At 49.3% G+C, this 26,739-nt stretch overlaps 1 protein-coding gene across 2 annotated transcripts in view; it reads left to right on the top strand.

Moving 5' to 3' along the window:
- TM9SF4 (transmembrane 9 superfamily member 4) overlaps positions 1-19,767 on the top strand; it is a 53,507-nt gene extending 33,740 nt beyond the window's left edge. For both annotated transcript variants that reach the window (XM_025876239.2, XM_025876240.2), the window contains 13 exons: positions 763-886; positions 2,181-2,299; positions 2,416-2,527; positions 3,904-3,974; positions 5,775-5,907; positions 6,936-7,017; positions 7,113-7,188; positions 10,169-10,252; positions 11,854-12,029; positions 12,557-12,620; positions 13,810-13,929; positions 14,768-14,857; positions 17,828-19,767. In XM_025876239.2, the coding sequence (XP_025732024.1) occupies positions 763-886; positions 2,181-2,299; positions 2,416-2,527; positions 3,904-3,974; positions 5,775-5,907; positions 6,936-7,017; positions 7,113-7,188; positions 10,169-10,252; positions 11,854-12,029; positions 12,557-12,620; positions 13,810-13,929; positions 14,768-14,857; positions 17,828-17,977 (1,401 nt within the window). In that variant the 3' untranslated portion in view covers positions 17,978-19,767. The remainder of the gene's footprint in view (positions 1-762; positions 887-2,180; positions 2,300-2,415; positions 2,528-3,903; positions 3,975-5,774; positions 5,908-6,935; positions 7,018-7,112; positions 7,189-10,168; positions 10,253-11,853; positions 12,030-12,556; positions 12,621-13,809; positions 13,930-14,767; positions 14,858-17,827) is intronic.
- Positions 19,768-26,739: the final 6,972 nt, after the last annotated feature.

Raw genomic sequence — 26,739 nt, 5'->3', positions numbered from 1 at the left:
CTGTTTCCTCTCCGAGCCTTTGATTCCTCATCTGTAAAATATATGCAGTGTCCATAGCCGCCCTTTGGGGTTAAGCAGAGTAAAGCGGATGATTTGTGGATCTGCTACTTTATAGTGCGGCCTCTGAGAAATATGCTAATAATAGCTGATAGTAGCAATGATAGTAACAGTGATTCTCCTGTCTAATTTTCTAAACTGAGCACCTTCTACTAGGGAATAAAGAACAAAACAGTTTCTTTTGACGCATAGCCCCTGACCTCAGAGAGCTTCCGACCCCACTTGGGAAGAGAACTAACCGTGTAGGACCCTGCGTCCTAAGTCCCATTTGCCATCGCCGATGGTGCTCGTGCCGTGCTCAACGCCAGCAGAGCTCAGAAGAGCTCATTGTGCATTCGGGTTGTCACGGGGGAGGCGGGCCTTGAAAAATAGGGACGCTTGAGCTGAGCGGGGACAGGGGTGGCATCCTAGCCGGCGTGAATGCCGGGAACGGAGCTGCAGCATGGGAACTGCTCACGGGGCAGGGAAGGGCTGCGAGCACATGACAGAAAGCCATGAATGCCAGGCCTGAGGGATCCGGGCTTTTATCTGGTAAGCCCCAGGGAGCCCTGGAGCGTTTCTGAGAGGGAGTGCTGTGAGAGCAGTGCTTTTCGCAGGTTGAAACGGCTGGGCCCTGCTGGACGAGGGGAGGGACCCGATACCTGGGATGATTTTCTGGTTGGTTCTCGACCACTAGGTATTTTGTTCTCGCCATTGCTGTTTTAGATTTACCTGCACAATCACCTCTCGTTCATCCTTTACTACCACCGGGAGGACCTGGAAGAGGAACAGGAGCACACATACCGCGTCGTCCGCTTCGAGGTGATTCCCCAGAGCATCAGGCTGGAGGGTGAGTGGGGAGGTATGACCAGAGGGGCAGGGCTGGATGGGCCTGGGCTTCCACACCCAGGGTCTTCTCGCACTTGATTCTGAGATGGCTGATAGGCCACAGTGTGGCATATGGGCCCAGCCAAGGTAGGGTCCCTGCATTCCCGTGAGAGAAGGCGGTGAGCAAGGGGAGAGCTGACGTCGGTTGTGTCCTGGCCTGGTGCCTTCCCAGTTTACCACCTCCCGCAACCCCCGGAAGTGTGTGGTAGTTATAGATGAGGAACCGGAGACTCAGAGAGGTTGGTGACTTGGCCGAGGACAAACAGCGACTAGGACTTGCCTGGGCCTCTCGGAAGAGCCAGCCAGCTTCCCCTCGGCTGAAGAACAAGGGGCAGAGATGCAGACAGAGCGGTCAGGCAACTGGTTTCTCTGTTTCTTCCTCTGTGTAAGTGATTGGCGGAGACGAGACTTGGCCCAGGGTCAGCAGTTCTGCGGGGTATCTGAGAGCCCGGCCCTCTAGGCCTGATAGGAGCTGGGCCAGCTTCTCACCTGTCTGCCCTCGCTCACCCCAGGGCACACTTCAGTTCAGCAGGCTTGGCCTTTGTCCACAGTGGTGGCGTGTTTCTACCTTTTTTTTTTTTTTCTTTTTAAAGCTATGGAACCTAGTTTTCAAACAGAATCATATCCAAAATCTCATGTAAGACATAGATCCTGTGCTCTCAGAGCACTATACTGCCTGTCCTGGTGAGCGCCATGAGCACAGCGTCACGTTTATTGCATGATATTTTTGACATCGTCTCTCCCTTCAGCCGTTTCCTGGAGTTTAGAGACTCTGTCTCCATCTCACCATTATCTCTCCAGCCGGGCACTGGGCAGAGAGTAGGCGCTTACTAGATGGTGGTTGGTTGAATGGATGGACAGATATTGGGATGAACGGAGGAATGAATGAAAAAAGAAGCATCTGGGTGATTGAGTTACTGACGTGCTAGGACTTTGGGGACTGGATGAATGAGTAAGCATGATAGCAGGGGTTCAGTGGTGGTTTTCCTGTTCAGTGGGGCTGATTAAGTGAGTACATGAATGCTTGAATTGAGTGAGGAGAGATCACATGAGGGACTCAGAGCCCCTCTTCCACACCCAGCAGCCCCAAAGGCTCTTAGGAAGATCAGGGCTCTGGGGAGGAAGTTTAATAACTCCGTTGCCTCCACTCAGACCCTGGGTCCCAGCAGAGGCAGCCTCTGAGGGCACCCCTCAGAACAGCCCTGGGTAGTGGCACTGGTCCCCACAGGAACAGACTGAGTCTCTGTCTCTCACAGACATCAAAGCAGATGAGAAGAGTTCGTGCACCCTGCCTGAGGGTACCAACTCCTCACCCCAGGAAATTGACCCCAGCAAGGAGAATGAGCTGTACTTCACCTACTCTGTACACTGGGAGGTGAGGAGGGGCCGGGGCCATGGCAGGGGAGGAGGGTTCTGGTCTGGGCAGGAGTTGTCTAACACGAGGCTTGACTCAAAGTGCTGCTTTTCCACCCTGTCTCCCTCCCCCTCCAGGAAAGTGACATCAAATGGGCCTCTCGATGGGATACTTACCTGACCATGAGTGATGTGCAGATCCACTGGTTTTCTATCATTAACTCTGTCGTGGTGGTCTTCTTCCTATCAGGTGAGAGATCTGTGGGATGGGAGGTGGAGAGACAAGGGGGTGAGGGATGAAGGTCTGAGGCATCACATGACTGAAGGGGGACTTCTAGGGTGTTCTTGGGGCCACGTGTAGGTCAAAAACAGACATCAGGGTCTGTACTAGGCATCAGTTATGCAAAGGTGAACAAGATTCAGTCTCTACTCTGGAGAGCTCCCTAGGGAAGGATGGATACATCTCTTCGTGCACACCTTCACTGATTGGTTCAACAAGATTTCGTTGTTGCCCGTCTGTGCAAGCGCTGTACCACATGCTGGGGATACGGTGTTGAGCAAGCCCAGCCCCTCAAAGAGTCTATTCTGGTGGTGGGAGAGACAGAAAAGCAGAGAAGTGGTTGAGTCCAGATAGTGCTAAGTGCTATGGAGCAGATAAACAGGGTGACCAGATACACAACTCTTGAGAAAGGATGAAGGTTGCTTTAGAGAAGACCTCTCTGAGTGGGGAGGAGCCACCATTCAGAGACCCAGGGAACGACTGGTCCAGCAAAGGTCACGGCCCTGCAGTGGGACGAGCTTGGTGAGAAGCTGGCCGGCGAGCCAGGGGGAGGGTAGTGGGCAGAGGTGGAGTGAAACCGGTCACTTCAGTGTCATACGGGAAGCAGAGATAATGCTAGGTGCTGTTGATGAAACATTTACTGAGGGGCCAGCCGTTGTGTTCATAAGCACTTCACAAACCTCCACTTCTTCAGGTTCCATGAGCCAAGCCTAAGATGTTAAGTTAGCTTGAAGTCATACAGCCCATTGTCTTAGCCACTACACTGGGCTGCCTGCAGAGGGAACAGGGTGCTGTGGAGGTACAAGTGGGGGGCCTCTGAGCCATCTGGGGTGTTGAAAGGCAAAGATGCCTGGGGTAAGTCTTGAAGTGGGAGCGGGCGTCAGGGCAGAGTGGGGCATCGCGGGCCAAGGGAACAGGAAGCAGCCAGCCCCAGTAGAGGCATGGAGGCTGTGAACTGATGACAGAACAGCAAGCAGGCAGGGGCGGCGTGGGAGGTAAGCCCGGGAGGAAGCGAGGCTGCAGAGGTCAGGAGGACCAAGACGGAGCAGCTGGGGCGCTGTTCTCCATGGAATAAAAGGCAGAGTCCTTTGACTGCCCAAACCCATCCCAGTGGCTCTTCCCTTCCGCTGCCAGGGGAGTGACCCTCCGTGTGCCCCCCTCTGGATAGCTGGGGTGGATCTCTGCTCAGCAGAGGACCTGAGGCAGCTGCCTAACCACTGCCCACCGGAGGAAGCCAGGCGTGCCAGCCGGCACTCAGCGAAACCCCAGGCCCAGGAGGGCATGCAGCCCATGAGACTCCGTTGGCAGTGCTCATGCCTCTTTCTCCCCACCCCTGTTTGTTTCAGGCATCCTGAGCATGATCATCATTCGGACCCTCCGGAAGGACATTGCCAACTATAACAAGGAGGATGACATTGTACGAGGTCTTGGCTGGGGAGGGATGGACTTGGAGACAGAGGGCAGACTAGCAGTAGGGGTCTGGGCCTACCAGACCAAGGGGCAGGGGGTGGGGTGTGTGTGTGTGTGTGTGTGTGTGTGTGTGTCATAGAGTAGTTTGAAAAGGAAAAAAATGTTTAATGACCCAAAATGATAGGGATAAGCATTCTAATTGCTAAGCATAAAAACAATGGGAGAAATCACAGAAAGAAAACGTTAAAAATCTGAAAACTGGGGGCTGGGGGCGCCTGACTCAGTTAGTAGAGCACACAGCTCTTAATCTCAGGGTCGTGAGTTCAAGCCCTATGGTGGGTGTCGGACCTACTTGAAAAAGAAAAATCTACAAACTGTTCTGCATGTCAGAATATATAGACAAAACAGAGGATTGCCAGACAGTATTTGCGACAAACTTGAAAAAAGAGGCAATAGTTAAAAGAACTGGTTTTAAAAAGTCCCAAAATCTCTAATCTGAAAATGAACAAAAAATTTGCAGACTGGGAACTATACATGGCTAGTAAACATGTGAAAAACCACTTCTACCTCAGGGATGGTTATCTCCCCGGCCCCGGCCCCGGCCCCTGCCAAATACAAATTCAAACAATTATGAGAAGGCAGTTTGGGACCTTCAAATCAGTCCAAGTAGGTTTTCATATAGTAGTCATTGGCAGCAGGGTTGATGTGAACTGAGCACCTTTCCACGCCACCCATGCAAGCATACGTTGGTAGTTTTCTGAAGAGTTATGAATTGGCTCTACACACCACGAACTATAAAATAGTTAACTTGCTTTGACCCAGTAATTCTTCTAGAATTTTCCAAAGGAAACCATCAAAACCACAAAGACTTGGTCTAGAAATATTTATTATAGTTTTATTTATAATTTAAATAAACTGGATGTAGCCTGATATTCCATAATAATAGACTGGCTATGAGATGGTACAGTTATACAATGGAAAGTTGTACACACATTAGAATACTAATTGCAAAGAGTACTTATTGGAAATGAGGATGTTTGATCAAACATCACCTGAAAATAACAAAGTACGCAGTAAATGGGGTCTGGTTCCAATTTTAGTGTTTAACAATTATATATACATATGCATATACGTATACATATATATATATGTATGTACCTACGTGTGTGTGTAATATATATATACACGCACACACGCACATAAAGGGCTGAAGGAAATGCATCAAAACAATGGTATCAATAAGTGCCGGGAGTATAAATTATTGTATTTTCTCTGTCTGTCTGGGGTTTTTTAAATTTCTGAATGTTTACTTACGAGTTTTAGATCTTTTGTTGAGTCTTTCCAGATTCTTAAAAAATTTTCTACTATAAACATTTATTACTTTTTATTCATTAGAATATCATGCCATATGCCAAAAATTTTTTCACTTTTTTATTATATAAAAGCACATATTACTTTCATAATCAGTAAAAAAAAAAAAAAATGGCTTCTAAATCTCACCGCTCGAAAACTCTCACAGTTAACATTTCAGTGTGTTGATGTTTACATTATTTTTCCATGCATCAGGCTTGCGGAATTTGCGGAGGAGGTTTGCCTTTTATGTAGCCTTAAGCCTTGTGTTTGTGCCCTCCTTTTCCATGTGACACTTCTCTGAGGAGTACTATCTCATGTCGCTTACACTCCTGTCAGAGTGGAGGCTGGTTGACACCTGAGGGACCCTCAGCCCTAGTCAGGGGGCTTGGGTCCCTGCAGGAGCTGCCTCCTCTGGACCCCAAGAAACAGCCTCACTTCTGACCCTTTGCTGCAGGAAGACACCATGGAAGAGTCTGGGTGGAAACTGGTGCATGGTGATGTCTTCAGGCCCCCCCAGTACCCCATGATCCTCAGCTCCCTCCTGGGCTCAGGCATTCAGCTCTTCTGTATGATCCTCATTGTCATCTGTGAGTGGGCCTGGTGGGGCTGAGGGTGGGGTCCTGTCACCAGAGAGCACAGACCTGAGTCTGAGAGAGGGGTGGCCTCCCCCACTGGGGAACGGGGCATGTCAGCATCCCTGGGCCAGACAGAGTCATTCATGCCAGTGGGAGGGCCAGGTCCCCTCAGCACCAGGCTTTGGTGGTTTGCTGCCCCTCAGAGCTCTCCAGCACCGCGGATCGCCTACCATGTCCACTCCGTCAGCGAAGCCACACATCAGGGCTATGAGGTTGGCCTCCTTACGCAGTCAGGCGTTAAGTGACTTACGCAAGTCAGCACCAGGTCTTTTCTCAGAAAACAACTCCCCAAAATCCTAATACATAGTAATTATATAGACAGTTCTGAAGTCAGCCTGCCTAAAAAAATTTTTTTACCATTTTAACTATTTTTAATTGATATATAACACTATGTAAGTTTAAGGTGTACAGGACAACAATTTGCTATATGTATATATTGTGAAATGATCACCACAGTAAGTTTAGTTAACATTCATCACCGCACATAGTTATATAATTTTTTTTCTTGTGATAACATTTAAGATCTAATCTCTTAGCAGCTGATCTGCCTAAGTTTGTATCTCAGGCTCATGCCGCCAAGCTTTGTGACTTCAAACAACTCACTTAACCTCTGCGAACCTCAGTTTTCTCATCTGAGAAATGGATAACCAGCCTCCACCTCACAGGGCCAATAAGGCAGGTGCAGTGAGCTGGCATTCAGAATGGTCTCGGCTCGGTGCCAGGCTGGTTGCAAGTGCTCTGTGGGCTGGAGGCTGCAGTGAAGATGTGGCCAGCCAGTGCCCAGCAACTGCTGCTCCCCTGTGAACCCCAGCTAAGACCTGTAGAGAGCAAGGGAGTATGCCGTCAGGAAGGCCAGGGGAGAAGGGAGCCTCATCTAGCCTCATCTGCCCTGGGCCCTGTGGGCCAGCCTAGGATGGGGGCTGGGGGCTGGGACCCTGGCCATCAGCCACCTTGTCTCTCTGCTCCCCTTCCCTCCACAGTCGTGGCCATGCTCGGGATGCTGTCACCCTCCAGCCGGGGAGCTCTCATGACCACAGCCTGCTTCCTCTTCATGTTCATGGGGTAGGTGTGTCTGAGTGGATTCCGGGGCTGGCACAGGCAGCCTGCCCTCCAGCTAACAAATCCCCATGGTGTGGACCCCTGCCATTTCCTCACAGGGTGTTTGGTGGATTTTCTGCTGGCCGTCTGTACCGTACTCTGAAAGGCCATCGGTGGAAGAAAGGAGCCTTCTGTGTAAGTGTCCTAACCTCCTTCCAGTGTTGGTGTGGAGCTGAGAAGCTTCTTCCTGGGCTCCTCAGCAGTGTAGGCAGTCTGTGTGGGGGTTAGAACCAGAGGCAGAGCTGTAATGTGATGGGGGAGGGCACACACCCACGGGTAGGGAGCCCTGGGTTCTCACTACAGGCACCTTGGGACCTCTGAGGGCCCTTGCTGCTGCATCTGTAAGAAGAGTGGATTGAACTTAGGTGATTTTTAGCCTACATTGTCCGACGGTTCGAACAAGAGAAGAAATAGAAGATTCAGAATAACAGGATTTGACACCAGGCCTCGGTGTCAAAGTTTAAGGCCAAACACTGATCACAAGGGCTGCTGGAAGGACACTCTGCCCAGTGGAGTAGAGAGAGCCATCTGTCAGGCCCATGTTGCTTTCAGCCCGTCTTCGGGCTTTGGTGCCTCCATTTCCTCTTCAGGGAAGACAACTCCTGCCCTTCTCTGTCCTCCTGGTGGTCAGGAGAGTTTTTGGCAGCAGAAAAGACCATAGAACCTGGCAGATGCCTGGGACTTGACCCTACCTGCCAGGGACTTGACCCTACCTGCCAGGGAGCTCTGACCCTGACCCTCTCCCGGACAAGTGAGGCCCCTCAGGCCCTGGGAAGCCCTTGGTGCCAGACTGGGAGAAGGCTGTAGTCGTAGCGTTCTGAAACCATTCTCACTGTGTCGGAAGCCTCAGGGGAGCCCAGGGTGTCTCAGCTCTGGCTGCCACACCCCTGGCATGGAGGAGAAGCCCTCACTATAGAAGAGCTGTGAAGGTGACTCTTCTGGAAGAATCAAAGAAAGGCCCTGAATTGTTGATGCATCGAGCATCTTCCTCAGGCCACTGTGGGCTGAGAGCCGGGGACCTACAGAGGTGTGGAAGCCAGGCAACTCCCTGTGCAACTCTTCCCTGGGAGGCCTCCCACAGATACCCGCAGGACCTCCCTCCGCAGACCCCGCGCCATACCCCGCCTCTCTGCCCTGCACCTGCTCCTCGCGTCTGGTGGCGGCAGCATCCTCCCGGACCCCCAGGCCAGACCGCTGGGTTGCTTCCTTAGCTCCTACTCCCTTCTGCCGGCCTCCTCTCAGACAACAAGTGTTGAGGGTTTTCCTGCCAAATAGTCCATGAATTCGCTCCCAGCTCCAGCTCTGGCTCTAGAACTCTTGCCCAGGTTTCGGGCATCTTTGCCTCTCACCTAGACCTTTGACCATCCTTGGTGTCCCTGGTGTCCTGCAAGATTCTGACCCTTCCCTGGTGCTCTGCCTCCGCACACCGGTGGGCATGTGCTATGGCCCGCAGCCATGTGGATGCCCCACTGCTCCTCCCTCCTCCAGCCTCTGTCTTCCCCTCTTCCCCGGGCACACCACTCCCTCACTCCCCTCACCTCATCCTTTCCGTCTTTGCTCCAGTATCACCCTCGAGAAGCTTCCTCCCCTTCTTCCCCCATTCTGACCTCCGTGTCCTCCTTGGTACCCCAGAGGAGCCTAGGCAAGAGCCTTGTGCCTACAAGTAGTGCCATAGAGGTGGTTCTCCACTGGGGGGGTCTCTCTGCCTCACTGGAACTTCTTGCCTGTTCTCCCGGTATCTAGCGCAATGTCCAGTCTGTACATTTCATCAGATGAATGCCCTGCTATACCGCAGAGTAAAGCAGGAACATGCAGGCAGGGAGGAAATGACATCTGAGCTGGGCCTTGAAGGGGAGGGTTTCAGATGGACCGAAGCAGCCAGCAGGGCGGCCTAGGGTTCTGGAATCTCCTAGATCCCCATCCTGGCTCTGTTCTTTCTCGGTTTCCCCATCTCTCCAGTGGGGGATGGTTGCACCTAGTCTCAGGGTGGTTTTGTGGATGGGAAGAGACTGCATGGAAGGCCCCTGGCACAGCATTAGCCCTCAGGTGGCAGATACCCAGAGATGTTGATAACTCTGCCTACATAGCAGCCCAGGGACAGCAACATGCAGGAGCAGCGACCAGTTACTGGGTGTGGGAGAGCTATGGGCTAAAGGTGAAATTGGCATTGGAGGTTGAGTACCAGATTGCAGGGGGCCTCAGGCGTTGTGGTCAATGGCCCTCCTGGATGCTCAGGCAGCCATAGCAGTGAAGGAGGCTCCTGTAGGTCTGGGGCTTTGGTTCCATGTGCCTGGGTCTCAGCCCAAGAGATTGTGACTGGATGGAATACAGCACAGTGGGTCACGGGTTTGGCCCCTGGGGTCAGACTGCTTGGGTTTGAACCTCTCTGATCTACCCTTAACTGTATGAAGTTGGGGTGTGTATTTAACATTGCTGCACCTCCGTGTCTTCTTCTTTATTATTTTTTTACGATTTTATTTATTTACTTGAGAGAGAGCACATGGGAGAGGGAGAAGCAGACTCCCCGCTGAGCAGGGAGCCCATTGCCATGCTCGATCCCAGGACCCTAGGATCATGACCTGAGCCAAAGGCAGACACTTAACTGACTGAGCCACCCAAGTGCCCCAGTGTCCTCTTCTTTAAAAATCCCTTAGTGGGGATTAGGTGAGCTGATGTGTGTGGAAGCCAGCACCCGCCACCCCTAAGACTCGATTAAAGCTTACCCACACCTCTAGGCAGTTTGGATTGGGCCCCACACGTACATGTTTTGTAAAAGTTTCATTCATTCATTCCTGTTCAACAAATGTTTACTGAGCAGCTACTGTGTTCTAAACGCTGGGCGTACATCAGTGAACAGGGGAGCATGGGGGGAGACATGACAACACACCCCTCCCAAGGAGCTTAAGAGTCTCTGGGGGTAGGCAGGCGTTGACCAGGTAGCAGTACATAATCACAGACTGGGATGAGGGCAAGGAACGGGCAGTTCAGGGAATGCTTTCTGGAAGGAATTACCCTGGAGCTGGATCCTGAAGGACAAGGAGGGTTGAGAGCCTCTAGTCTGGGGGCCCCACCGGAACAGGTGGCAGCTCCCCAGCCTGGTCTCCCTTGCTTCCAGACGGCAACGCTCTACCCTGGCGTGGTTTTTGGCATCTGCTTCGTTTTGAATTGCTTCATCTGGGGAAAGCATTCATCAGGAGCAGTAAGTAAGGGGGGGCGCCCAGCTGTGCTCGGTCACTCTGGCAGATCACTCCCTGCTGTTCTCTTCCCTTTTCTGAATCCCCGGAGTTCTGTTTCCAGCCCCAGGGCCCGAGGGCTACCCGGGGTTTCCCCCCTCCCTGCTCATCCAGCTGCCCATGCCCCAGCCCTGGCCTTCCTGTGGGCCCTTGCAGACAGCTGGCCAAAGCTCACTTCTCCAAAGGGAGATTTCCACAGTCCAGGGGCCAGCTGGGGAATCTCCCTTTGCCTCAGCCAAGGGAAAGCCGCCTGGTGCGAGTTTATTAGGTCAGTATCCCAATAAGGCTCTCCTCCTGTCCTCGCCCCTCGGCCCCGGCCCCTGCAGGTTGTCCTGCCCTCAGTGCAGGGATCCTGCCAGCCCCAGGCATTGCTAGCAGCTGCCCAGGACTCGCTGAGAAGGCCTGTGAACTTCAGCGGGGGTGGGGAGATGGGCTTTGGCTCCCTTGCAGGGCTGCCGCGGAGGTGGGGGCAGGCAGTCGCCGTCCCAGCCTTAGCGGCTAGAGCCGCCTCCCCTCACCTGCAGGTGCCCCTTTGTTCGAGGTGGTGGGGTGAGGCTGGGAGTCCGCGGTGCCGGAGGACTGGCTTCTTCGCAGAGTCAGGGAAGCCGCCCTCAGGAAAGACAGAGTCATGCTCTTCCTCTCACTTCCTCTGTTCTCGCTGCGTTCCTTCTCTCTTTTAACATTTTCCTCCCAGCTACCAACCGCTCATGATAAACATTCGTTGTAGAAATTTTGGAAAGTACAGATAAGTTGATGTAATCTTTAGTATTATTTTTGCAGTCTTTCTAGCTATATTTAAACTGGAATGATGTAACTTTAAAATTACAATGAAATGGCAAATATTTATATCGTGCTTACATTGGAATAAGTACTATTCTAAACACTTTGCGTCTGTTAATTCGCTTCTTCCAGTTTGCATGATTCTTGTAAAAACATAATACTGAATAGAATAGGATAGAGAAGAAAATGAAAAGTCAGGTCTAAGGGCTACATCCCATCTGAGGAAATACCGTTAACGTCTGGGCACAGCCCTCTGTAGGCACATAAACATAAATATTGGGATGCTTCTGTTAAAATGGAGTCCTATTCATACAGTTCTATAACCTGCTTTTTTTTACTTTGTAGTATATTATGGTGTTTTATTTTAACAAAATCGGGAACACACAGTTGTTGCTCTTTTGTTTTTTCCCTTTTGTCTCCAGTTCACGTACCACATAATTCCCCTTCATTCTGGCCTCATCTTTCCCTCATGTTCTCAGTCCTTTGTTCTTTCCCCACTTCCTCCCCGGCTGACAAGGTCTTCTGGGATGCCATGGTTCCTTCTCTACTTCACAGCCCAAATGGTCCTCCATCTGCCCTCCGCTTTTCCCCGGGGCTCGTCAGCCCCAGGAGGTTCTGGCCAGGAGCTTTGTGGGGGTGGGTGTGCAGGACCTTCCCCACCCACCATGGTGGCCCTCCTTCCATGGGACCCAGTGGGCCCCCTCCCCCCCCCGCACAGCCCCTGGCCCTGGGCATCAGGGCCTTGTTGCGGTGGGGGCGGGGGGGGCTCATGGCACTGTGCCCACAGGTGCCCTTCCCCACCATGGTGGCCCTGCTGTGCATGTGGTTCGGGATATCCCTGCCCCTTGTCTACCTGGGCTACTACTTCGGCTTCCGCAAGCAGCCATATGACAACCCTGTGCGCACCAACCAGATTCCCCGGCAGATCCCTGAACAGCGGTGGTACATGAACCGATTTGTTGGGTGAGTCTCTGGCAGGGGCAAGGCCAGGGAATTCTGGAGTGGGCGAGGCCAACACTGCCCGGAGCCATTTACTTAGGAGGACATGGAACGAATCCCCTCCCCCAGGGGCGTTGTGACTGGTGTTCTGCAGCTCCAGCAGGCTCTAGTAGACTTCATGAAAGTTTAACTTCACTCAGGTTCAAGAGGACCAAGTTGTAACCAGACTTGGTGTTGGCCTGGGAACCAGGACAGGGAAGGGAGGGGTGGAAAAGTGCGGGTGAGACAGGTTAAGACCATCACTTGATCTAGGCAACTCACCCTACCTCTCTGTACCTCAGTTTCCCCATCAGTAACATAGGGAGAGTGATGCCCACCTTGCCACCCTCTCAGGAGGCTGTAATGGTACAAAAGCATGCCAGAGAACTAGAACCACCGCAGCTGCGTGAGCACTGTCCTCCGTGCCGCCTGGGAGGAGCCTGGCCCCCCTCCCCCGCCCCCAGTGGCCTGGGTCTCCTAGCGGCATTGACCTTCTTCCCCTTCTGCTACAGAATTCTTATGGCCGGGATCCTGCCCTTCGGTGCCATGTTCATTGAGCTTTTCTTCATCTTCAGCGTGAGTACCGCTTCTCCCCAGGGCTTGGTCAGCCCCAGGGGGCTGGTGGGGGTGCTCCGCTGCCCCTCCCCACACAGCCTCCTCTCCTCCCCCCCACCGCTAGCCTGGTCCCCGTCCCTCCACTTAATGTGCTCTGCCTCTGGCCACCCGTGAGATTTCAGATGGACCCTTTTACCTCTCGGGGTCCTCACTCCACCCCTCAGGATGGCTTGGAAGGATATAGGAGATGGGCCACGTGAACGGGCTCTGGTGTGTGTGAAGCGCTCAGAAAGTAGGGGCTACTTCAGTCATGTTGCAGCCAGACTCCACCATTATTCATATCTCGGCCTCCACTTTGAGTTCCAGGTCCCCACACATCTTGACCTGCTACTCAGAACTCTCAGGAAAGGGGTGGCGGGGGGAATGATTCCTAATTCTCAGGATCACTGTGAGGCTGGAGTGAGAATGTCTGTAAGAGGCACATGCTTGATTTTCCAGCAGTGCTTGTTAAATAGTGGCTGTCGTGATGGTGATGACTCCTGTCCCAGCCGTGCCAAGATGGAAGTTGGCAGAAGGGCTCCTCAGAGCCATCTGTGCCTGGCTGACCCAGCTCGGTGCCCTGCACCAAGCCTGTGCTGGACAAGCCTTCCCTGCTGAGACCCACTTGCCCACCCAGCCCTGCCTAGGCAAAGGGTCTGAGGATGGGTTGGCTGCCCCCCGCCAGGAGGCCACCTTACTCTGTGTGACTCTGGGCCAATCACCAGCCTCTCTGAGCCTTGGCTTCCTCATCCATAAATGGCCACTCTTTCATAGGCTTACGTTTGGAGATGCACGTAAAGCATGGAGCACCATACCTGGCATGCAGGAGGCTGCCCCTGAGTGGAGGTGGTTGCTGTGTAATTTTGATTGGGATGGGTGGGATTCATTATTTGCCACAAGCTGTTGAGTTGAGGCTGGGGCCCACCCATTGCAGGGTCAGCCATGCCCCCGCCCTTCCCTGAGAACAGCCTGGCTCACCCAGGGAGAAAGGGCCAGTCAGAGCCACATGCCAGGCCCACAGGCCCCAGTGGTATCATGATGGTGTCTCTCCATGCCTGCCCTGGTGGCAGGTGATGTGGCAGTCGTAACTGCCGGATGGCTTTCTGAGCACAGGCAGCGTATGCTGGGTGGAGGCAGGCCAAGCTGAAGGCCAGCTGTGATGTGTCCACAGGCCATCTGGGAGAATCAGTTCTATTACCTTTTTGGCTTCCTGTTCCTTGTCTTCATCATCCTGGTGGTGTCGTGTTCACAAATCAGCATCGTCATGGTGTACTTCCAGCTCTGTGCAGAGGTGAGGGGAATGGGGCCAGAAGTTGGGGGTGAGGAGAGCTGGGTCCAGCATTGAATGGGTCAGTGAAGCTGTCTGGGTTTCCCATGTGGGCCTCCCTCCTCCGGCTATGAGGTCTTGGGCAAGTCCATCACTTCACTTCGCTGAGCCTCCATTTATTCAGCTGTAGACTGGAGTTAATGATCCTTGCCTCACAGCATAGTCACATGAAGTCGTCACGGCAACACGGGAGAAGGCCGGTAGATTTGTCAGTACAGAGTCCACTCCAGTGGTGGTTTCTCCAGTAGCTGATGCAGAGTGGGTGACCTTCCCTCCCTCTGGGGACTAGCTCTTGGCAGAGCCCCTTGACAAGGGCTCTGGGACAGACGGCCTGGGCTGAAACCCCAGCTCCTCCATTAGTAGCTCTGGTTGGCAGTTGCTTAACCCGTCTGTGCCTTCCGTCCCTCGTCATGTGACAGGGCAGCAATAGGGCCTGACTCGGGCCTGCTGCAAGGAGGGAATGAACTGATTCACGTACAGCACTTAGAATAGTGCCTGGCACGTAGCGAGCGTTTGCTCAAGAAATGTTAGTTGTTGTTATTACTGTTCTTTTGCTGTGGTCCTCAGTGATTTAATTGAGATCTCATTTATGAAGAGTAAAGCTCACCCTTTTTAGTCTCCAGTTCAGTGAGTTTTTAGAAATGTGTACGGTCATGTAACCACTGTCACAGTCCAGATACAAAACATTCCCGTCACCCCAAATATTACCGTTCTTGCCTCAAGTCTTTAGCTTCTCAGGCGACCGTGAAACTCGGGCAAGAGATTACACCTGGAGATAAGGACTACTCTGTTTCCTCTTCAGGATTACCGCTGGTGGTGGAGGAATTTCCTGGTCTCCGGGGGATCCGCATTCTATGTCCTGGTCTATGCCATCTTCTATTTTGTTAACAAGGTACTGCCCTGGGTGAGGAAGCCCCCAGCCCTTTCAGGGCAGGTTGGTGGAGAGGAGGGGATGCTAGGGAAAAAACCCAAGTTCAGAGTCTCTCCTGCCGAGAGCGGGGAGAACCAAAGCCATTTTGTTTCAGAATATGCATCTTTTTAGAACAGAGAGAATCTGTGTTCTGTGTGTTTTGGGAGACAAAAGCCTGTAGGATAAGTGACAGTGAGAATATTGCATGCAAAACCTGTGCGATACAGCCAAAGCAGAACTTCAAGGAGATCTCTCACCTTAAAGTGCTATTCATAAGAAAAACGAGGGACACCTCAAGCTAGGAAAAAAAGAGCAATAACACGAAAGAATAAAGAAAGTAGATGAGAAGGAGTTAATAACGATACAAGCAGAAAATGCTGAAATCACCTTTAGCGCCCAAATTTAGGAACTCAGGTACACCCCCAGAGCTCACTGCTCCCAAGAGTGGCGTGAGGCAAAATATAAACAGATCCCCACTCGCCACGCTAGTTGTGGTAGGTTCACGCAGGACGTGTAAGCCAGGTGGGCCCCTGAGAGGAATGTAGGCTCGCTCTGGTGGGCCCCTCACTCCCAAGGCTACCACCAAAGACCATGTCCCCCACGGTGCGCCGGGTCTCCAGAACCCAAAGACAGGCAGTCCTCTGCTTGCAACCAGGGTGTGTTCCCAAACCAGAGTCACGGGACAGTTGGTGGAGGCTTGGGACGCCCTTTCTCAAAATGGTCAGGTTAGAAAGGACGGTGTGGATCATCCTAAGATGGTGCTCCACCCCCGCTTCCAGTTTGCTGACCGTGCCCCTCTTCTCCAGCCGTCCCAACAAGTGATCGCGGAGCTCAGGGCTCAGCAAACTCGAGCGCAAGTGTCAGTCGGCCTGTTTCTGTGAATAAAGTGTTATTGGGACCCAGCCATGCTCGCTCACTTACCTCCTGTCTTACGGCTGCTCTCACATGTTAGTGGTAGTGTAGCATAGTTGTGACAGGGGCCACATGGCCGGTGAAACCTAAGCTCTGTATAATCTGACCCTTTGAGCAAAAGTGTGCTGACCCCTGCTCTGGCACATCCAGTGACATTCTCATGCTCTTTGGCTAGCTCCTGTCATTATCAAGGTCTTCCGTGCTTCACAATGAAATCTGCCACCCTGTCACTTCCGTCTTTAGGCCATAGTCTTCGTCCTAGAATCATTCAGAACAAATCTAATTTCCCTCCTCCATAGCCCATATTCATCAGAACTCTTGAGGGGAAAGTGACTAAAACTGAATTCCAACTGGCTTAAGCAAAAAGAGAATGTACGGACTGGTAGAACTGGAAGGTTAAAGAAGCTGGAGTTCTAGCTTCAGGCATGGTTAGATCCAACACTTCAAAGGATGTTGGGGCTCCATATCCACGCCTCAGATCTGTGTGTTTTCTTGGCTTTAATCTGCACGCGGGATCTTGCCTCAGAGTGGGAAGATGCCAGTGGCAGCCCTAGAGTCTTCTTTTTTCAGCCTCACAGCCCTAGAGCTAAAAGAACGTCTTTCCTCTATTGTCAAGTGATCAGTCCCAGGGAAGCTGCTCATCAGCCCAGGTTACATGCCATCCCTCACTGTTACTCAGGTCCAGCGGGATGGCGCACTCTCATCAACCAGCTTAGGTGTTGTATTAAAACTGACAGCCCCAACAGGACCACAGAGTAGGCAGTGGGTACCCCAAAACCCCGGGAAGATGGAAGACAGGAGACAGTGTTGGGCAAACAAAACTTAGCTACATGGCCTCCTCTGCTGCCCCCCAGGGTCATGTCACAACCTCCTGTCCTTCCTCCCTGTGCCCCATTTTTACCTCTCTGTTCTAAAAACCTCCACCCCTAGTCCCAGAGCCTGTCTGTAAAATGGCAGCCTTGGCCTGTCTAATTCTAAGGGCCTTTCCGGCCATGCCTGTTTGCCTCCCTGTCCCGGTTTCACCACTGGACTCACCACTGCCCTGTCCCCTACCTCCCTCACCCCCTCTCCAGCCCTGAGAAAGCCTGTGAAACGGGAGGGTTGAGCCTGAAACCATGGCCTTCACCCCCTAGTTTGAGGATATTTGACCTTAGGGAGAAGGTCTTTATTGACTTGCTCTGAGCTCCTGACATTTGTGTCCATGTGTCTGTCCACGAGCCCTGGCACAGTCCTCACTCAGGCCCTGGTGTGATGAGCAGGTCTTGATAGCAAGGTTCCAGACTAGCTCCACTTAGCCCAGGCCTCTGGCATCGCTGCCAGGCCGCTACACTCGACAGAGCAGTCTAGTGTGCTCCCAGATGAAACCCCTGGGAGATGTTAGCCAAAGTGACAGACGCGTTGTCAGGAGGCGAGGACTGTACGCTGGCTTACAGAGGCTCTCTGTTCTTCAAGCTGGGAGACTTGGATGCCTCTCTCCCCCCTCCCCTCCCTGGCCACCGCTCCAGCCATCCTGGAATGTCGCTGTGCCGTTCTGGGGACTGTGGAGGGTGAAGACACAGCTGTGGCCCTTCCTGCCTAAGGCATTCTGGCCCTGGCCCCTGGAGTCCCCCCTGTCTCCCAGTGAGCTCCCAGGCCCTGCTCCAGAAAGACTCCTGCCCCCTCCTCTCTCCCCACCAAGAAATGGCCCAAGTCGGTGGAATTGGGCCATAGACCCCCCCCCCCCAGCCCTCCAGCCCCAGTCGGAAATCCCGTGTCCTTCTGCTTCCTAGCTGGGTAACTGTGGGTGTGGTTGGACCCCCCTGTGCCCCATCTGTGCGCAGGTTAATAAGCTGCCACGGCGGTCATGTGCCAACGAAGGCTCACCGTGGCTATGAGCTCTGTCCGCCCCTCGCTGCCCACCAGGAGCAAGCCCCTTCCCCTTCCCAGGCTTCAGCTTCGCCAGGAGATCAGTGAGAAGGCTGGGGGGTGGGGGGACCAGTCGGCCACGGTGGGCTGGCACTGAGCGTCCCCCGCTCTGTTCTCTCTCCACCCGTGCCCCAGCTGGACATCGTTGAGTTCATCCCCTCTCTCCTGTACTTTGGCTACACGGCCCTCATGGTCCTGTCCTTCTGGCTTCTCACGGGCACCATCGGCTTCTATGCAGCCTACATGTTTGTGCGCAAGATCTACGCTGCTGTGAAGATAGACTGATGGGGGTGGCCCATGGCCAGGCCCACTCCGTCCACGGACAGGAAGCCGCTCTGCGTGGGGAACTGCAGGCACGCAAATAAAGTACCTCCTGCTCGTTCGGAATGTAACTCCTGGCACAGTGTTCCTGGATCCTGGGGCTGCGTGGGGGGCGGGAGGACCTGTAGATAAATCTGGGACTTTTCTTCATCATTTTATTCCAGTTCTGTGGGGGATGAGGTTTTTGTGGGTTGTTTTTTCTTCAGTGCTAAGAAAGTTCCCTCCAGCAGGAACTCTCAGACCTGTTTATTCAGGTTTATTTTTTTTGGTTGGGGGTTTTCTCCTTAGTTTTTTTTAACATATGGATCCAGGATGGATAAATCACCAAGACACTGGGTTTTGGTCACTGTCTCCACCTCAGTTCCTCAGGCTGTTGGCCACCCCACGATTAACTGGAAGAGGAAATGCCTGGCCTTCTGGGGCTTCGGTGAGGTTTCCGAGCCTCTCATGGCCTGTGCTCACCGCTGATGCCGTGACAAAGCACAGCTCTAGCCCGGACACGCATCCTCAGTGCCAGCGAGCCTCTACCGGCCCTGGCCCTCACTCTTCTCTCTCCCCCAGACCCCTCCCAGGGCAGCCCAAGGCAGGGCGTCCAGCCAGGCCTCCAGGTCAACCAAGTCTTGGTTGCTCCAAGGAAAATCCCCTGGAAGTACTTGGGGCCACGTGCCCCAGGACAGCAGGACTCACCCCTGCTCAGAGCAGTGGGAGTTTGCTGGACCAGAGAAGAGACTTGCAGTGAACTATTTGTGCCAAGAAACCCTGGATCCAGGGCCAAGTATTTACAGAGTCAAGCCAAGCATCCACATGTCTGTCTGGAATGAGGGTCCTCACCCCTCAGGATTGCTCCCCAGTACTTTCCTCGGGGGGTTGCTGCTCTTTGCAAAGTGTGCTGGTGGCAGGCCCTCTCCCCTCCCCCTTCCAGGGCAGGACGAGGCTGGGAGACCCACATGCCCTCCTTTAGGTGGCTGGGGAGAGGTGTTCTCTCCTGATAGCCCCCAGCCTCAGTGCTCGGGCCCAGCTCTCAGCCAGTCCCATCCCCTCTGCCTCTGCCTCCCATCGGATTCTTGCCTCCTTTGGGGGACACCCAGAAAACTGCTTGTGGGAAGGGAGATGGAAGGTCACTTCTGTCGCTCTGTCTCCAATTCCCAGGAGTAGGCAAGGAGCCAAGGTAGAAAGAAGAACGCTGGCACCTCTGTCAGCGCCCAACCCCCTGCCCACCCTGTGCATGTCCCAGACTTTGTTCTTAAGTTGCAAGAGACCAAACCCACCCTGGGATTAGGGTTTAAGTAACAGCCTCTCACCCCTGGTTCGGCCCCTTTGGGACTCCCACCACAAGACAAAGCTCAGGATGCTGGCTAAGCTAGGGACACACCCCACCCCCTTAACACCCTGCACCCGACTCCAGATTCCCCCCAGCAGCCCCTACCAGCTCCACCAGTCAAACCAGTGAACTTCTCGAACTTGTTCACAGTGACTCCGTATCGCCAGGCGGTGTCCACCAAGAATCAGGTTGGAGAAAAGGGAACCCAAGCAGTAGACAATGATATTGCAGGCTTTTGTTCACTCAAATCTCAGATTTTTTCCCTAAGAGATTCTCTTTTGGGGGGGGAGTAGGGAAATGGACTCCTCACAAAGGGTTCAAACATCATCGATTTTTCTGACTTTTTTAATCATCATCATTATTATTTTTAATTAAAAGATGCCTGTATGCCTTTTTTTGGTCCAATTGTAAATAAATATGCCATTGTCCTGTTGTCATGTCTCCGGAATCTCTTGCAAGCGTTAGGAGCCTGAGGTGAGACAACTTCCCAAATGGGTTGAGCCGAGGGGTTTCCCTCAAAACTCAGTCTCCTGTCAGGCTTTCCAGGGCTCAGCCCCTATTGTTCCCCTGTGTGGTACAAGTCCAGAACCTCTCCCATCTAATCAGTCCCTCCCTCCTGAATCACAAGCATCTGCCCTGCTCCCACGAGTAGGAAAGGGCAGTCAGGTATGAGCTTTGGCCGCAGTGAGACCTGGTTTTAGATTCCCAGCTCCAATATTTTACTGCCAACTCACTTCACCTCTCTGTCATCTAAGACTCCTTCAGATAGAAACATAGGTCACACTGGCTTATGTGCCAAGGGAAATTGATTGGTTCTTAAGTCATCAAGGAAAGGAGTGGTTTGGTTTCAGGTCTGGATAGATCTGGGGGCTCAAGGGGTAGCCTTAGGATTCTCCCTTTCTCCACTGTGCTTTTCCCTGGCCCATTCGGTCCCATTGTCAAAAATCTTCCCTATGAGGAGGTGGTAAGGGCAGGTCACAGATCACTCTAGGCTTACGTTACTTGGAAAGCCTAGAGGAAAAAGATCTCTCCTTCTCTACTTTAGTATATTTAATATAGATAAATCGTAGAGAAGGTTTCTGATGGGCCCAGCTTGGATTACTGTTTGCACATCTTGGACCAGTCACTATATCCAGGAAGACAGAGTTCTGTTTACAGGCTGCATACTCCAAGGATACTGGATACTGTGAGTTTTAGCCCCACCCAAATCCCTTGAAATGTGTGGAAAGAACAATTTCCCACAGTAAGGGATGCAAGCAAACAAAAACCGCCAGTTGCCTATTGTAACCCCACCCCCTCCAGCTCCATGCCTCAGTTTCCTCATCTGCAATGAGATGCGTGCAAGGAATACTTCCAGTGTTCAGACGCTGTTCCACTTTCCATGTATTATGGAAATCCTGAATATGATCCTCTAAGGCATGTTCTGTTATTAGCCCCCTTTTACAGAGGAGGTAACTGAGGTATCCATGCTTGAGGTAGCCTGCTGAGGGTCCCATGGCAGGTGTGTGCTGGAGTAGTATTCAGCTGAAACACACTCCCAAATGTGTTCTTCCAACCACTACCATACCTGCCTTTTTAAAAGAACTATACATCTTTGTATATATAACATGAAACCATGGTACATATGCCATGAAACACCACAATCAAGATAGTGATCATACCCATCAACCCAAGATTCCTCATGTCCTTTGTAATTCTGCGCTCCAGCCTCTAACCATCCCCAAGAAACCACCAATCTATTTCCTATCACTGTAGATTAGTTTGCATTTCCTAGGGCTTTGTATAAATACGGTATGCTTCCCCCCCCCCATCTTTTTCCACTCAGCCTAAGTATTTTGAGATTCATCCATGGTGTTATGTAGATTAGTAGTTCATTCCTTTTTATTTCCAAGTATCATTCTATGCTATGGATATGCCAAAACTTGTTGATCTGCTCATCTGTTGATGGACATTTAAGTTGTTTCTAGTTTGGGGCTATTACAAATAAAGCTGCTGTGAATAAGTGAAGCAATGACATGGCTAGATCATATGGTAGGGCGTGTAAACTAAACTGCCAAGCCCTTCTCCAAGATGATTGTAGCGCTTTACATTCCCATCCCAGATGGGATGTAGATGAGAATTCCAGTTGCTCCATATCCTAACACTTTCTGTGGGTAATCTTAATTTTAGCCATTCTAACAGGTGCATAATATCACATTGTGATTTTTTTAAAAAAGATTTTTGCGAGAGAGAAGAGAGAAAAAATATGGGGGGAGGGCAGAGGGAGAAGCAGACTCCCCGCTGAGCAGGGAGCCTGATGCGGGACTTGATCCGAGGACCCTGGATCATGACCCGAGCCGAAGGCAGATGCTTAACAGACTGAGCCACCCAGGCACCCCACATTGTGATTTGTTTTTAAGTAATCTTTACACTCAATGTGGGGCTCGAACTCATGACCCCAAGATCAAGGGTTCCATACTCTTCTGACTGAGCCAGCCAGACGCCCCCTATCAGGTTGTGATTTTAATTTACGTATCCTTAGTAACAAATTATGTTGAATCTTTTCCTGTGCTTATCTGTCATTCATAGATCTTTTTTGGTGACGTGTCCAAATCTTTTGCCTTTCTTTTTAATTGAGTTGCTTGGGTTGTGGGGTTTTTCTAAGTTTTGAGAGTTCTTTATATATTCTGCATACAAGTCCTTTATCAATATATGCTTTGCAAAGATTTTCTCCCAGTCGGTGGCTTGGGTTTTCATTCTTTTAACAGTGTCTTTTGAAGAACAAAATTTTAATTTTGAATAAGTCAAATTTATCAATTTTTTCTTTTATGGATTTGGTTTTCAGTGTCATTTCTAAGACAGCTTTGTCTAACCCAAGGTCACAATGATTTTCTCCTATTTTTTTTTAAAGATTTTATTTATTTATTTATTTGGCAGAGAAAGAGACAGAGAGAGAGAGCACAAGCAGGGGGGAGTGGGAGAGGAAGAAGCAGGCTTCCCACGGAGCAGGGAGCCTGATGCAGGGCTCAATCCCAGGACCCTGGAATCATGACCTGAGCCGAAGGCAGACGCTTAACAATTGAGCCACCCAGGCGCCCCTCTCCTATTTTTTTTTTAGAACTTTCATAGTTTTATGAATAGTTTTAGGTTCTATGTTTAGGTCTTGATCCATTATCAGGTAATTTTTGTATATGATGCAAAGTATGGGTCCAAGTTCATTTTTCCTACCATTTATTGAAAAGGTTACCTTTTCTCTTTTGTTTTTGTGCCTTTGACAAAAATCAGTTGCCCATATATTTGTGGATTTATTTCTGGAATTTCTATTCTGTTCCATTGATCTGTCCATTTTTTATGCCAATACCACACTTTTTGTTACTGTAGCTTTATAATTCTTAGGATCAGGTGTTTTTAGCCCTCCAATTTTGTTCTTTCTCAGGGTTTCTAGGCCCTCTGATTTCCATATGAATTTTCAAATTATCTTGTTGATTTCTACAAAAACACCTGCTGGAATTTCAGCCAGGATTCTGTTAAATCTATAGATCAATTTGGGAAGAATTGATCCATGAACAATATGTACCTCTCCATTTATTTACCTTCAATTTTCTCTCAGCTGTATTTTGTAGTCTTCAGTGTTTTGGTCTTTCACATCTTTTTGTTGGATTTTTTCCTAAGTATTTCATATTTTTGATGCCATTACAAATGGTATTTTTTATTTCTGATTTTTCATTATACAGTTGAATACAATTGAGGTTTTATATATTGATCCTATAGCCCAAAAACCTTGATAATAAATTCGCTTACTACTTCTGGTAGCTTTTTTTGTAGATTCCATCCAATTTCTACATAAATGATCATTTCTGAATAAAGACAGTTTTACTTCTTCTTTTTGAATGTGAATGCCTTCTGTTTCTTTTTCTTGCTTTATTGCACTGGCTACAACTTCTAATACAGAGCTGAATGGTGAGAGTGGACATCTCTCTTTAAGTTGCTCTATTCTGGTTTCCTAAGGTAGGAACTGAGGTCATTTATTTAAAGCCTTTTTTTTTTCTCTAATATAGGTGTTCAGTGTTATAAATTTCTTCCTAAGTACTGCTTTAGTGACAGCCCAGAAATTCTGATATGTTATGTTTTCATTGTCATTTAGCTCAAGAGACTTTTAAATTTCTGTTTGGTTTCTTTCTTTCTTTTTTTTTTTCTTCATTATTTAGAAGTGTATTATTTAGTTTATAAATATTATATTGGGGGATTTTTTTTCAAGGATTTTTCTGTTACTGATTTCTAACTTAATTCTGTTGTGGGCAGAAACCATAATGGGCAGAGACTTTGTATGACTTGAACCTTTTGAATTTATTGAGACTTGTTTTATGGCCCAAAATATGGTCTATCTGGTCTATGTACACTTGAAAAGAATGAGTATTCTGCTGTTCTTGGGTGGAGTGTCCTATAAATGTCAATCAGGGCAAGTTGATTGGTAGTGCTGTGGGCAAATTGGTTTGTAGTGTTGTTCAAGTCTATGATATCCTTGTTGATTTTCTACCTGCTTGTTTTATCAATGATTGTGAGAGGGGTATTGAAATTTTTTACTATAATTTAGATTTGCTATTTCTTCTTGCAGTTCTTGCTGTATGTGTTTTGAAACTCTATTAGATGCATATTGTCCTGTGGATAAATTTATTCCTAATGATAGTCTTTGCTCTGAAATCTACTTTGATATTTGTATAGCCAGTCCCACTTTCTTTTGACTTATGTTAGCACGGTATATCTTTTTCCATCCTTTTATTTTTTTAACAACTTTTTAAAAAAATTCCGGTGTGGTTAACATATAGTGTTATATTCATTTCAGGTGTACAATATAGTGATTCAAAAATTCTGTATATTACTGCATGCTCATCAAGATAAGTGTAGCCTTAATCACCTTCACCTGTTTCACCCATCCCCTCACCCACCTCCCCTCTGGTAATGGTCTGTTTGTTCTCTATAAATAGAGGTATGTGTGGTGCCTGGGTGGCTCAGTCGTTAAGCGGCTGCCTTCGACTCAGGTCATGATCCCAGGGTCCTGGGATCGAGCCCCACATCGGGCTCCCTGCTTGGCGGGAAGCCTGCTTCTCCCTCTCCCACTCCCTCTGCTTGTGTTCCCTCTCTTGCCGTGTCTCTATCAAATAAATAAAATCTTTAAAAATAAATAAATAAAAATTAAAAAAAATAGAAGTATGTTTTCTGGTTTGTCTTTTTTTTTCCTTTGTTCATTTTTTTTTCTTTTTTAAGATTTTATTTATTTATTTAAGAGAGCAAGAGCCAGAGCGGCGTGAAGGGCAGAGGGAGAAGCAGACTCCTCACTGAGCAGGGAACCTGATGCGGAGCTCAATTCTGGGACTCCAGGATCATGACCTGAGCCAAAGGCAGACACATAACCAACTGAGCCACCCAGGGCCCCAATTTGTTTTGTTTCTTAAATTCCACATATGAGTGAAATCATATGGTATTTGTCTTTCTCTGATTGGCTTATTTCGCTTAGCATTATACTCTGTAGATCTATCCGTGTTATTGTAAATGGTAAGATTTCATTCTTTTTGATGGCTGGATATTATATACATAGCACATCTTTATCCATTCATCCATTGATGGACTCAGGTTGCTTCCATAATTTGGCTATCGTAAATAATGTTGTAATAAACATAGGTGTGCTTATATCCCTTTGAATTGGCATTTTCATATTCTTTAGGTAAATACCCAGTAGTGAGATTACTGGATCATAGGGTAGTTCTAGTCTTAATTTTTTGAAGAACCTCCATATGGTTTTGCACAGCTTACTGTTCAGGAAGGTGCTGCTTTGGGGCGCCTGGGTGGCTCAGTCATTAAGCGTCTGCCTTCGGCTCAGGTCATAATCCCAGGGTCCTGGGATCGAGCCCCGCATCGGGCTCCCTACTCAGTGGGGAGCCTGCTTCTTCCTCTCCCACTCCCCCTGCTTGTGTTCCCTCTCTTGCTATGTCTCTCTCTCTGTCAAATAAATAAATATTTTTAAAAAAATAATAAAATGAAGTGTTTTTTTATAGGCAGCATGTAGTTTGGTCTTGCTTTTCTACCCATACTTGTATTCTTTGCTTTTTAAATGGAGTACTTAGATTATTTACATTTCATGTGATTGTTGATTTGGCTAGGTTTAAGTCTATAATCTTGCCAGTTGTTTCCTATTTGTCCCATCTGTTGTTTCCTTTTTCTTCTTTTTCTGCCTTCCTTTGGACAATCAAGTACAGTGGTCCCCCCTTATTTGTGACTTTGCTTTCCACAGTTTCAGCTACCTGCAATCAACCATGGTCTGGAAGCAGATGATCCTCCTTCTGACATATCATTAGAAGGTCAATGGTAGCCTAATGCTACATCACAATGCCTACATTATTCACCTCCCTTCATCTTGACATGTAGACATTTTATCATTTCACATTATCACAAGAAAAAAGGTGAGTACAGGACGATAAGGTATTTTGAGAGGAAGTGAGGTTGCAATCCACATAAATTTATTACTGTATATTGTTATAATTTTTCTATTATTAGTTTTTATTATTAATCTCTTACTGTGTCTAATTTTAAGTTAAATTTTATCACGGGTATGTATGTGTAGGGAAAAAACATAGTATATATAGTGTTCAGTACTCTCTGGGGTTTCAGGTATCCAGTGGGGGTCTTGGAATGTATCCCCCACAGATAAGGGGGGAATACTGTTTTGTTTTGTTTTGTTTAAGTAAGCTTTACGCCCATCATGGGGCTTGAACTCACGATCCCAAGATCAAGAGCCACATGTTCTACCAACTGAGCCAGCCAGGCACCCTGAGACTATTGTATTTTCATCTCCTTCATTGGCTTATTGGCTATACCCTCTTGTTTTGATATTTTAATGATTACTTTAGGGCTTGTATATCTTTAACTTATCACAGTCTACCTTCAAGTAATATTAAACCACTTTACATATAGTATAAGAACCTTAAAATAGTATACTTACATTTCTCCCTTCCTAGCCTTCATGTTATGGTTATCATTCCTTTTTACTTTATAAATCCCACAATATACTGTTGCTATTTTTATTTAAGCAGTTGTCTTTAAAGAATTTGAATAATAATAAGAATTAGGTAAGTACCCAGGTAGGTACCATTTCCAGTGGTCTTCATTCTGTTGTATAGACCCAGATTTTCATCTGGTATCATTTTCCATCTGCCTGAAAGACATCCTTCAACAATTCTCATAGTGAAGATTTGCTGATGATTAATTCTTTCAGCTTTTATATGTCTAAAACATCTCAATTTTACCTTTGTTTTTTTTTTTAAGATTTTATTTATTTATTTGAAAGAGGATGAGAGAGAGAGAGAGCACATGAGAGGGGGGAGGGTCAGAGGGAGAAGCAGACTCCCCGCTGAGCAGGGAGCCTGATGTG

This window comes from Callorhinus ursinus, unplaced genomic scaffold, assembly GCF_003265705.2.
Source record: "Callorhinus ursinus isolate GAN/ISIS: 27379988/994484 unplaced genomic scaffold, GSC_fseal_2.0 scaffold38, whole genome shotgun sequence".
Classification (NCBI taxonomy): domain Eukaryota; kingdom Metazoa; phylum Chordata; class Mammalia; order Carnivora; family Otariidae; genus Callorhinus; species Callorhinus ursinus.
The sequence above is the reverse complement of the archived record's forward strand: the minus strand, read 5'-3'. Positions and strand labels throughout refer to the sequence as shown.